Below are 12,589 nucleotides of genomic sequence, written 5' to 3'. Positions count from 1 at the left end.
AGACATCAGCTCTCGTGGCCCGTGCAAGTGGGGGCATCCCCTCTCACTGCCCCTGCAATTGGGGACATTGCCTCTTGTGGCCAGTGTGACTGGGGGCATTGCCGCTCGCTGCCCATGCAGCTGGGGACATTGCCTCTTGCGGCCCGTGAGATTGGGGGCATTGCCGCTCGCTGCCCATGCAGCTGGGGACATTGCCTCTTGCGGCCCATGAGATTGGAGACATCAGCTCTCGTGGCCCGTGCAAGTGGGGGCATCCCCTCTCACTGCCCCTGCAATTGGGGACATTGCCTCTTGTGGCCAGTGTGACTGGGGGCATTGCCGCTCGCTGCCCATGCAGCTGGGGACATTGCCTCTTGCGGCCCGTGAGATTGGGGGCATTGCCGCTCGCTGCCCATGCAGCTGGGGACATTGCCTCTTGCGGCCCATGAGATTGGAGACATCAGCTCTCGTGGCCCGTGCAAGTGGGGGCATCCCCTCTCACTGCCCCTGCAATTGGGGACATTGCCTCTTGTGGCCAGTGTGACTGGGGGCATTGCCGCTCACTGCCCATGCAACTGGGGACATTGCCTCTTGTGGCCAGTGTGACTGGGGGCATTGCCGCTCGCTGCCCATGCAGCTGGGGACATTGCCTCTCGCGGCCCGTGAGATTGGGGGCATCGCCTCTCGGGGCCCGTGCAAGCGGGGGCAGGAGAAAGCTGCAGACTCGTCGGTGCCAGGCGGCGCGGCGCGGTGCGGGGTGCGGCGCGGGGTGCGGCGCGGTGCGCGGAGCCTCCGGGCGGCGCGTGCCCGCAGAGGGCAGCAGCGAGCCGGCTGCGCGGGGGGCGGCGGCGGCGGCGGAGGGCGCGCGGGCGGGGGGAGGAAATGAAGGCGAGTTCCTCCGAGGCAGGAGCCATTCGCGCCCCCCCGCGCCCCGCCGCACCGCCCCGCGCCCGGCTTTGTGCGCAGCGCCGCGCGGCCCGGCCCGGCCCCAGGTACGGCCCGGCCCCGGCCCTGCCGCCGCCCCGGCCCTGCCGCCGCCCCGGCCCGGCCCGGCCCGGCCCGGCCCGGCGCGGCCCTGCGCGCCATCTTCAGCGCTGCGCGGGCCGGCCGCGCTGCAGGCCGCGGGCCGCGGGGGGGGGACGCGCGCGAATGGGGGCCGCGGCAGCACCCCGGGGAGGGCTGTCACCCCCGGCTGCCCCCGCCCCCGAGCCAGGGGGTGTTGCCCCCATTATAGGGATGGGGAAGCTGAGGTCCTTGCCCCCATTATGCAGGTGGGGAAGCTGAGGTCATTGCCTCCGTTATAGGGATGGGGAAGCTGAGGTCATTGCCCCCATTATGCAGGTGGGGAAGCTGAGGTCATTGCCTCCGTTATAGGGATGGGGAAGCTGAGGTCCTTGCCCCCGTTATAGGGATGGGGAAGCTGAGGTCCTTGCCCCCGTTATAGGGATGGGGAAGCTGAGGTCCTTGCCCCCATTATAGAGGTGGGGAAGCTGAGGTCATTGCCCCCATTATGCAGGTGGGGAAGCTGAGGTCCTTGCCCCATTATAGGGATGGGGAAGCTGAGGTCATTGCCCCCGTTATAGAGGTGGGGAAGCTGAGGTCGTTGCCCCCATTATAGGGATGGGGAAGCTGAGGTCCTTGCCCCCATTATAGGGATGGGGAAGCTGAGGTCATTGCCCCCATTATGCAGGTGGGGAAGCTGAGGTCCTTGCCCCCATTATAGGGATGGGGAAGCTGAGGTCATTGCCCCCGTTATAGAGGTGGGGAAGCTGAGGTCCTTGCCCCCATTATAGAGATAGGGAAGCTGAGGTCCTTGCCTCCATTATAGGGATGGGGAAGCTGAGGTCCTTGCCCCCATTATAGGGATGGGGAAGCTGAGGTCCTTGCCCCCATTATAGAGATAGGGAAGCTGAGGTCCTTGCCTCCATTATAGGGATGGGGAAGCTGAGGTCCTTGCCCCCATTATAGGGATGGGGAAGCTGAGGTCATTGCCCCCATTATAGAGGTGGGGAAGCTGAGGTCATTGCCCCCATTATAGAGGTGGGGAAGCTGAGGTCATTGCCCCCATTATGCAGGTGGGGAAGCTGAGGCCCTTGCCCCCATTATAGGGATGGGGAAGCTGAGGCCCTTGCCCCCATTATGCAGGTGGGGAAGCTGAGGCAGGCTGCGCAGCCTTGATCCAGAGCTGGGTCCGGAGCGGAGGACGGGGGTTGTCGCCGGCTGGGGGCAGGCGACGCACCTCCAGCCTCTCCTTTTCTCCCCTCTCAGGTGCTCTCCGGCCGGGGCGAGGGCATGAGCTGCCCCCCTGCGGCGCGGCGCCCTGGAGCAGCGCTCCAGAGCTCCCCAGGGCAGGGCAGGGCGGCCCCCGGGCCCGCTCCGGCGGGCGCCGGGCCCGCGGGTCCCTGCGGCTCACGCAGCCCCCTGTTTCCCCCAGCAGCTGACCCGGAGGAGCGGGGACCGCGGTTGGATTGTGGCCCTCCAGCCTCGCAGGCGATGCCAGCGTCGGGCCGCAAGAGGAAAGCCAACTTCTCCAACGACGAGACGGAGACGCTGGTCTGGAATGTGGTGCGGCACTTCAGCGCCCTGTACGGGTCCGAGGCCCTGCGGGCTCACCCCGTGCGCCGGAAGCAGCTGTGGACCCAGATCCAGAGCCGCGTCAACTTCCTGGGCTACACGGAGCGCTCCATCGACGACCTCAAGCACAAGTGGCGCGACCTGCGGCTGGACGTCAAGAAGAAGATCACCTCCAAGAAGCATCTCCCCATGAACCGGGCCGGCGGCCCGCTCCACAAACCCCGCCTCACGCCCCTGGAGAAGATGGTGGCCTCCACCTTCCTGCAGGCCAGCCACGACTCGGAGCCGGAGATTATCTGGGACCCGGGTGAGCGCAGGCGGTCCCGCATCAGCGAGCAGAGCGAGGGGTTGCATGCATGCACCGCGCGGTCTTGCCCGGTCTCCGCCAAATTAAATTGGTTTTCCAGTCCAGCCCCTTTCCCTTTCCCTTGTCCCTGCAGTGGCGCAGGGCCCCTGCACTGCGGGATCGTGCGCTCAGACAGCCCGGCCAGGGGACGTTGCCGTCGACCCCAGCGTCAGCAGAACTGTGTTTCTCCAGGGATTTTAGGACCCCCTAAACCTACTGTGCCCAGGCCCTTCCACAGGCGACTTGTGAGCTGGGAGGGCTCCTAGGGAAGTAGGGTTGGGAGAGACCTGGACGGGTCATCCAGTCCGGCCTGCGGTGGGACGATTTTATCCCTTTTTAAGGGGCGTTTTGGGATAAGGGAATTCTGTCCTTTTTTTAATTCTCTCTCCTTTACGGCGACCCAGAGGGGAATCCTCTTGGGCCGGCCTGGCTGCAGTGAGAGCAGCTGCATGGCTGGAGACCACTTGACCTGCCTATAGCAGTTGTTTGCAGCCGTGAGCTGTCAGAGACCTCGATCTCTACCCGATGGGCTGAGTTAAGGGGTTCCTTGCATTTGCAAGGGCCTCGGCCTATACCCGATGGGCTGAGTTAAGGGATTTCTTGCATTTGCAAGGGCCTCAGCCTATACACAATGGGCTGAGTTAAGGGGATTCTTGTATTTGCAAGGGCCTCAGCCTATACACAATGGGCTGAGTTAAGGGGATTCTTGTATTTGCAAGGGCCTCAGCCTATACCCGATGGGCTGAGTTAAGGGGATTCTTGTATTTGCAAGGGCCTCAGCCTATACCCGATGGGCTGAGTTAAGGGGATTCTTGTATTTGCAAGGGCCTCAGCCTATACCCGATGGGCTGAGTTAAGGGGATTCTTGTATTTGCAAGGGTCTCAAATTGGCTCTGTAAAGAAGAGAAACCCTCTGATTATAGCAGGATTGATAAATTCTTCTTCCCCATCCAAAAAGAAGACACCGGCTAAGGGATTTTGTTTGAATTTGTCATCAGGTGAAGATGCTGATTTGGCAGAGTACTTATCTTATTCCAAATTGTAATCATGTCCTTAAGGCCATCCCCATTGACCCAGACACTTCAGTGTCTCCCTGAGTCCCATTCATTTCAGTGGTACTTAAGCATAAAGCTGATCCTGTACTTAAATGATGTTGAGAAGCCTGCTGAAGTTGGGGATGAGGTGAAGTACTGTCCCTGTCTGAGGCTTCATTGAGAAGAAGCACGATTTTAAACAGACAGGATAAATTCAAAAAACAAAAAACGCTTTTTTATTTGCTTTTTGTTACTATGCATTTAAGTCTAGTTCAAGAAACACTTGTTTAAGATTTCATCTCATCCATCCTTCCACCAACAGCCAAGAGAAGAACCTGGCTCTTGTCCCAGACGGGCTGAACCAGAATCGTACTCTCAATACATTGAAAGCAAATTTTTAAAAAGGCCTTATTCAGAGGGTCTCTCTTCAGGGAGCAAGTGCAAATATAAATTAAGATCAACCCTGATTTTCCTGTTTCTTTGCTGGCCTCCTGTCCGCTCAGATTGGGGGCTTTCAGTGAGAGCAGAGGCCAGACTGCTGTTTGCAGGACTTGCTAAATCAGCAGTTCCCAAACTCTGACAGATTGCACACCACCAATTTTAAAACAATAAATACAACCTTAAGTACCACCAGCAAATTTTTGTCATCTAAAGTAATTACAATAAATCTGTTAATGCGTACCACTGACAGGTTGTCTGCGTACCAGTGGTGGTACCCATACCACAGATTGGGAACCGCTGTCCTAGATCTGACACGCTGGACGTTGCAACTGGGAGAACAAGGGGGAAAAGCCCAGGTCCTACCCTGTTATCTCTCCCTTTTGGCGTGTGCTCTCTGCTGCCGTGCGACACAGACAGACGACTGGGCAAGATGGACCGATGGTCTGACCCAGGACATGGCAGTTGTTTTGTTTGAATTTGTGCTGTAAAAATCTAGGGAGGCCCCAGTCTGAGATTCAGGGCGCCTTTTTTTATATAAAACAAATGAAAAGCCATGAGGAGTGTCCTGGGCAACCCAGTACCACTCTAGGCTGGCTAGAGAGAGGTCTCCTCTGTTTTTGGACCATCCTTGTAGAGTGGCAGGATGCACGGTCTCGGTGCTGCAGGACAACTCAAAGCCTAGAGAGAAACTTCAGGTCTGGCAAGACGGGTAGCTTGGCAGCATGATTGTCATGTCTGCGCCAGTCTCGTCCCCAGATGTTCCCATAGAGGGATCCGGGCCCGCTGCCTCTCACGGGAACAGCCTTCGATAAAGTATTGGCCTCTGAGGTCCTTTTGTCTTTGCTCCACAGACTTGTTTTTCCCCGGTGCGACCAAGCACTCGATCATGTCCCTCCAGCCCGGAGTCGGCCACCCCAGCATCTATATAGACACCAACGGGCAGCCGTCCTCTCTGCCGGACATGGAGGGCTCTGCCGTGCCCCGGCTCGCGGTCCAGAGCCCAGACCCGTCTGTGATCTGTGAATACAGCCGCGGCGAAGGGCAGAGCAGCTCAGGTAAGTGATGGCTAATTGGGCTGTCTGGGATGCGACCTCCGAGCAATGGGCAGCATATCTAGAGAGCGGAGCGCCTGCACAGAGAGGGTGGTGATGGATCAGCTTTTCTGTGCAGCATGCTCTCTAGAGATGCGGCAGCGGAGGGCATTGCCGCTACCCGGCGGGGAATTAGACCTGGGGAATTGGTGCGGCCCTGAGGGCACCGGCCCTGCTGTTCCCCTGCCCCAGGGAGATCCCACCAAGAATGCATTAGGGCCAAGGTCGAGAGAAGACGTACCCCTTGGCTCCAAGCTGCCCGCTGCTTACGTGGGGGCAAGGGTCTGCGATCAGAGCGCCGAGCTCTGGCTGACTCGTCTTCCGGCGTGCGTGTCTTCTGCGCCCGGGCAGGATTTTGGTTGGGCCCTCTCTCCCTCCGATCCCAGGGGAAGTTTGGTGCTCACTCTCCTTCCATCTCCCCGGGTGACCTCACGACAAGGGGGCGTTGGAGGAAACGAAAAGACAGCCGTTGTCCAGCGGATCAAAGGACCCACGTGCCACTGCCGGAGGAGCTTGCTGCCGTGGGAGGCTGCTGAAGCCCAGAGCCTGGGCAGGCTGGAAGTGCATGCGTCTAAACCCAAACATCCTGAGTTGTCTCTGGATGATAAAGGGGAGGGATGTAAACCAGGGACCCCAGCCTCGGGAGCTGTGGGGCTGAGGAGGAGATGCCAATGGCGGGGAGGCCTCCTGCCTCTACCTACTGCTGTGTTGCTCCAGAAGCGTCTGGATCCTGGTCGAGATGGTGCCGGTCCAGTGGGGCAGTACGATGCTCTTTGGGGTCCAGCCCAGAGCCAGGGGAGGGGGCAGGCAGAGGGGTTGGGAGCTCAGCCAGCGGCACCGAAAGCCTCGAAGCAGGGACTCAGCCTCTGTTCTGTTCCAGCCGAGTCGGGACCGGAGCTGCGGACCCCAGAGATGTCAGCCATGTCGCCGTCCCTGCGCAACGAGTCCCTCGTTTCCTACGCCTCCATGTCGGAAGAGGAAGAGCGGGAAGGCCGGGAGATGGACGGAGCACATGGCGGGGCCATGGCGCTGCCGCCCGGCCCGGAGCCCCAGCTCGCGGCGGAGGAAGACCTGAAGGCATCGCGGCAGGCCATGCTCATCCGCCGGTGCAACTCGCAGGGCTCCGTGACCTCCCTGCCGGAGGACGCGCTCAACCACGTGGATGGTCACTCGGACTGGGGCCACGAGGGCGTCTCTGACATCCCCTCCCTGGGCCGGGTGCTCGATTCCTCCCAGCCCGAGGAGGAGGAGGGCGTCGGGCCGGGCACCGAGATGGGCGCTTTGCCCAGGGTACTGATGGGGCCCGCCTGGGAGAAGCCGGAGGAGGAGCACCCGGCCCGCTCCCCTCTGCACAGCGCCCTCACCGAGGAGTCCCTGCCCTCGTCCGCCTCGCCCCAGGGCGACCCGACCCCCGCCCCGGCGCCTCCACGGGGGCTGGGCTGCTCCCGCCTGCGGGACGGCCGCCGGGAGAGCTGGAGGACTAACATCCACCGCCTGCTCGACCTGGAGGAGCAGTGGGACCAGCTGTACCACCAGGAGCTCGCCATGTGGCAGGAGGAGCGTGCCACGCAGCGCGAGGAGCGGGCCCGCGACCGCGAGCTCCAGTTCCGCCTGCTCGGCGTCCTGACGGACATCCGCGACGAGCTGCGCTACCTGCGGCAGGAGCGGGCCAGCGCGCGCCAGAGCCAGGCCCCCCCCGCCGAGGCCGGCCCGGCTGTCGACCCGCTGCTGGAACCGCCCAAGCCGGAGGGCGGCTTCCCCCTGCCCACCGCAGGCAATGCCCCCTGGGGGGAGCCCTCCGTGGCTGGCCGGAGCCCCTTCGGCGGCCGGGGCAGGGGCCGGCGTCGGGGCCGGCCACGCGGGTCGTCCTCCAAACACAGACGGCTCTTCCTGACCAACAGCTAGGAGCGGGCTGGGACTCGATCCAAACCAAGGACCTGGTGTATGTACAGACCTCCCGGAGGCTGGATGTGAGCGCAGGAGCGTGGGCATGTGGCGTGTGCATGGGCAGGGTGTGCTGGGTATGCGTGCGTGTGCGTGTGAGCGGGGGGGCGTGCAGAAGCGTGTCTGAGCCAGTGGGTGGTAGCGGCGTGTGAGATCAGAGGACACAGCGGGGCAGCAGGACACAGCTGTGCGGTGCTCGGGACCAGGCTGGGACGCTGCGTGAGCACGTGGAGGACAGAGGCCCGTGAGCACGAGCTGCGGCGAGCCTAGGGGCAGGCTATGCACATGGGGCCAGCAGGCGTGTGCAAGAGCGAACTTGTCATGGAGCACGGTGGGGTGTGCGTGCGGGTGCGAGGCAGTCGTGAAAGCGAGGTACTGGGGCGTTAGTGGGTGTGTGCGTGCAGCAAGGTTGAGAGTGGAGCGTGTGCGTGCGTGCATGTGTGTGTGTGCACAAGCCCAGCATGCCTCCCAGAGCCGCATGCGCATGCCAGCAGGGGCGTATGTGCAAGCGTGCTAGTGCGAGTAGGATTACTACCTTCTGGGGGGCGGGCAGTTAGGAACTCTTAGTCGCTGTCATGCGAACATTTTATGCAAATCATTTAATGACCTAATTTGCATATAACCATAAACTTCTGTTTAAAAAAAAAAAAAGCAAAACCCGACCCCAGCGTGTGTGGCTTCCATGCTGGCGAGGGCGGCGCCGCACCCGTCTGGGCTGCAGTCCTGTCTCCCCTTCCGCTCCCCCTGGCGCTGAGGTCCAGAGCCGTCCCCCATCCTCCCCTGGGCAGGGGGCTCCCGGCCCCTTCCTGGTGCCCAGCATGTGTCCCCAGACCCCCCCATATTCCTCTCCTGGACTCACTGTCCTGGCAGTGATGCCAGGCCTAAGCGGTGCTGCAGGAGGTGCCATCCGGTGTTGATGCTGGCTCCAGTCTTGCTGGGGACGGTCCCATGTGGGCCAGGGACGCAGCCCAGCTTGGGCACTAGCAGCCAGAGATGAGCGGGAGCCTGCTGGGCTCTGCTCGGGCACGGCCACCTGCCTGCCCCAGGGCTCAGTGCTCCCTGACCCCCGGTGCTGGCAGCGGGGTCTGGACGTGTCCAAAGCCACATGTGAGGCTGGGGTTGGCAGTGCCCAGGGTAGCCTACGGCAGCATTGGCTCCGTCGCCACCCCCCACGCGGTGTGCTCCAGGACAGCCTTGGGTGGACTGGATGCCCTGAGGGTCCAGATGGAGAGAGAAGGGACAGCGACTGCGTTCAGTGCTGCTGCACAAACCCTTCGAGGTGACCCTGCACAGGTCCTGTCCCCCCGGCTCAGACTGGTCTGGGCTGGGAGTTGTGCCTGGCTCTGCAATGGGGACATGGCCTTAGCCTGGGGTCTCTCGAGCCGGTACTGACCAACTCCTCCTTGGCCGGGTAGCGCCAGGACGTGGACAGCCCTCATCCCCCTGCTGTACCTGGGGCAAGTAGAAGGTGTGGGGGGGGGGTTTGCCTTGCATGGCATAGGGGGTTGTCCCCAAGTTTTCAAAGTCAGGTTGGACCAACCCCCATCTAAGATGGGTTGGGGGTTTTTTTGGAAATGTTTTCATGTACGAGGTCAAATTAGCCAGATCAGGTCCATATCCTTTGAATCTTTCAAAAGCCTGATGTGGCCCCGCTACCGGCAAGTATCCTCCGCCCCAGACTCTTCAGCCTGGGGCTCCAGATACTTCCCAGTCCTTTGGCAGGCGTCCTGCGTGCAGGCCCAAGCTCGGAGGCTTGGGGTTTGGATGCCCCTGAGATTTGGTTGATGGTGCTGACCCAGCCGGGAGCAAGGGCTGGGCTGGACGTGACCTCCTGAGGGCCCGACTGGTCTCTGGCTGGGTCGTGCCTGGTGAGCACACCCTGTGCCTGGAGGTTTTGTTGTGCAAACCCCCGATTTCCTCCGCCTTGCCAACCCCGTCTCCCAACAGCTGCGGGGAACGGCGCATATCCTCAGGCAGAAGCCAGGACGGGGCCGCGCTAGCCCAGGTAGGAGGTGGCAGCAGGGTCTGGGACGTGCGCCGCTGGGGTTTGGCCAGGAGGAGATCCACGTGCCCGCTCCTAACCCCAGCCTGTGCCAAGGGGACCTCGTTCTGCAATCGCTCTGGTCTCAGTTGGACTCCAGCAGCACCAGCCTCAGTTTCCCCAGCCTGCAACACCGCCTGCCTGCACTTCCTACCCAAAGAGCCTCCAGGGTTGCTTGTTACAGGGTTTGTAGGCCATCCTGTAGCCTCAGAGAAGCATTGGCAGCCTGGGGGGGCAGGTGTTGGGAGTGGGGTGGACAGGCGGGGCCAGCGAGCCTGGCACAAGGCTGGGGGGCCAAGAAGCCTGCTTTTTATTTCCTCTCGGCCACTGCGTCCTTGTGGGGCCTCGAGAACATCTGCCTCAGTTTCCCTCCTGCAGCACAGGGTTCACTCTATGCCCTGCATCCCCTTGCCAAAGGGCTTTGGGAGCCTCTGATGAAGAGGTGTTTTATTTGGGGTCGTTGCCAGCAAGGCTCCTGCGCAGACACCTGGTGCTCAGTGAGGAGGAAGAAACTGTGAAAGATGAGCCTGCATGTCCTGTCCTCCCAGGGGGTTCCAGGCGAGGCGTTTGCTGCCGGGGAAGGCGATCGGGGCGTGGGGAAATGCCGCCGTCACACCAGGTGTCGGAGCTGTGGCTGGAGTCCCTGCAAGGACAGGGCGAGAGGGCTCTGCCACATGCAGCGTGCACCGTGGGAGGTTGCCGTAAGAGTCCTGCACGGATGGGGAAGGTCCCGGTGCTTTGTGAGAGCACGGTGCCCTTCAACCAAGATCTCCCTCCCCATCCCGGGGGTGGACTCTGCACTGCTCTCCTCCCCAGAGGTGGCTGCACCTCAGTGCAAGGTGCTCATCCTAGCGCGCAGTTGGGCTGGGTTGGCCCCTGCCCCCGGCGTGGCCTGAACCCTGGGCGAGAAAAAACGTGAGAGCAAAAGCCACCATGAGGTCCTGGAGCCTCTGGGTGCAGACACGGGGCTCGGACGCTGCTGTAGCCTGGGAGTCGGACAGTGTCCAGTGTGTGACTCTCTCGCCACCCTGCCAGGGAGCGAGGGCACAGAGAAAGGGGAGCAAGCCGCTAGGGATATGCAGTGCACATGATGAACGCTGCCAGCCTAGCAATTCGGGGCCCAGCGGCCTGCACCGGAGCACCGCGGCCTGCTAGGAGCAAGGCAGGAGCAGCAGGACAGCGGGGGCACATGGGGCGATGCCAATGGTTGTGCTTCTCTGCCAGCAACAGCCTGAAGCCGCCACACAGCAGGGAAGGCATGGAGATCCATCTGCGCCTGTCGCGGGACTCCCTGGGCTGTGCTGGAAGCCGAGGTGCGGGGCCTCTTGCACGGCGGTGGCTCACGCTGGGCAGGAAAACGCAGGGAAGTTTCCTCTCCTCCAGCCTCCGGGCTGCTGCCTGCTCCGGGGCTTCCCTGGGCTGCGATGCCGGTCCCACGTGGACACCGCACGATGGGTGCCCGGGGACCCCTGCGCCGGCTGCGGCACGGGCCAAGGGCGAGCAGGCGGGGAAGGAGCCGGCCCGAGAACGGCCAAAGTCCCAGTCTAGAGAAGCGAGGCTGGGAGGCAGCTCCCGAGGTCACATCTCGTCCAACCCCAATGGACCCTATGGCTGCAGCATCCCTGGGGCGGGGGTTGCCATGCCAACGGGGACCACCACCGGAAGTGATCCCTGGATCCGGTTGCCCGCGTGCGACGAGAAAACAGCTCCTGCTGTGGTTACCGCTGGGCAGCTCCCCTGGCTCGGAGCCCAGAGAGAAACGGTCCGCGGCGTATCCGGGCCCGTCCGACCAGCTGCGCCTCCTTGGCTGGGAGTCGGAGGAGGAAAGCCCCTGCTCGCTGGCAAGCACCGAGTGCACGGTGCTGGTGCAGGGGGGCTCCCAGCCAGGGAAGGGTAGCGGCTCCATCAGGAATTACACACAGTCGCGATAACCAGGTCCGCTGTCCCCTGGGCACTGGGACCCGTCCCAGCCTAGAAGCCGAGCAATCGAGAGCGCAGGACCGAGGCCAGTCCCCTCTTGTGCAGCATCTGGGGAGAGACAGGGCTTCTCCCTCCCGTCAGCACCAAGACATTGCTGGATGAATTCCGCTGCCGTCTTGGGGAGAGGAAGCTCGTCCTGGCTCTGACACCGAGTCCCTCGGTGCCCTTGGGCATGGGGAGGTTTAGGGCTACGAAGTGGGAATAGTGTTGACCCCCCCCCAATACACACACACACGCGCGCGCATGCATATTTTACTCCAGCTGTGCCCACGTTTCCATGACTACCGGCTCATCGCAAACCTGCGGAGTGGAGTTATGGGGGTTTTAGGATGCTCCCTGCCTTTCCTTGCCTTCCTGGTTTTAAGACGGATGATTTGGGCCACCAGTCACACAGTGACCACCAAGGCCACCAGTCGCACGGTGAGCTCAGACGTGCCCCTGGGCCCTTGATACAACAGCGGGGTAACGCTATCGTGGTACATACATGTGCTCCATCTGTGTGTGATAACAACCTGTAACTTCCCGGGGGGATTAGTGCTGGATCTGCAGCTGGTTGCAATGTCACAGCCCTGGCCCTATCTGTGGCAACAGAGAACTGGACAGAATTGCAGGCGCCTGGATGTGACCCAGACATCAGAGCAGCCACGGGGCCAGTTATAGCTAGTTTCGGTTGGCGTGGTCCAGCCTTTATAAGAGTAGGTAAACCCAGCCAGACAGCCTTAAATGAGTAAGGCGGTCCCTGCTAACACAAGCCGGTGGGCATCGAGACTGGTGCCCAAAGCACTCAGGCTCCGGATGTTGATTTTCCATGTTTCATGGAGGCAGCGTGGAAGCCCGGGGTCGCTGAACCCTGTTTCTTGTACAGGGGCATACATACCGGTTGCCTTTGGGATGTGAAGGTGGAGGAAGGTCTCACCCCCCGCAAAAAATCAGATCCGAAAGATTTTGCCTTCCCCTTGGATCGTGACAGATTTTGGTCGCTGAGCCGTGACGTCCAGCGGCAGCCGGTCCAGAAGAGCTGTGCTATTTTGGTCTGTCCACGAGAGGGCATTGCGGCCTTGGAGAAAGTTGGTCTTTCTGCTCCTTTGAGTTCCTGCCTTGTAAACAGAATTGGTTTCCGACCCCTTCAGTTCAGTTTCTCTGTGATGGATGCCTCTCA

General features: G+C 61.6%; 1 protein-coding gene across 1 annotated transcript; it reads left to right on the top strand.

Annotated features, from left to right (window-relative positions):
- Nucleotides 1-822: 822 nt before the first annotated feature.
- Nucleotides 823-8,071, top strand: LOC102570529 (t-SNARE domain-containing protein 1). The gene is made up of 4 exons (XM_059729418.1): nucleotides 823-971; nucleotides 2,248-2,860; nucleotides 5,226-5,429; nucleotides 6,346-8,071. Exons 2-4 carry the CDS (start codon nucleotides 2,272-2,274, stop codon nucleotides 7,368-7,370), a joined length of 1,818 nt encoding a protein of 605 aa, XP_059585401.1. The 5' UTR covers nucleotides 823-971; nucleotides 2,248-2,271; the 3' UTR covers nucleotides 7,371-8,071.
- The last annotated feature ends 4,518 nt before the right edge of the window (nucleotides 8,072-12,589 follow it).

The sequence above is a fragment of the Alligator mississippiensis genome, chromosome 5 (assembly GCF_030867095.1).
Source record: "Alligator mississippiensis isolate rAllMis1 chromosome 5, rAllMis1, whole genome shotgun sequence".
Classification (NCBI taxonomy): Eukaryota; Metazoa; Chordata; order Crocodylia; family Alligatoridae; genus Alligator; species Alligator mississippiensis.
The sequence above is the reverse complement of the archived record's forward strand: the minus strand, read 5'-3'. Positions and strand labels throughout refer to the sequence as shown.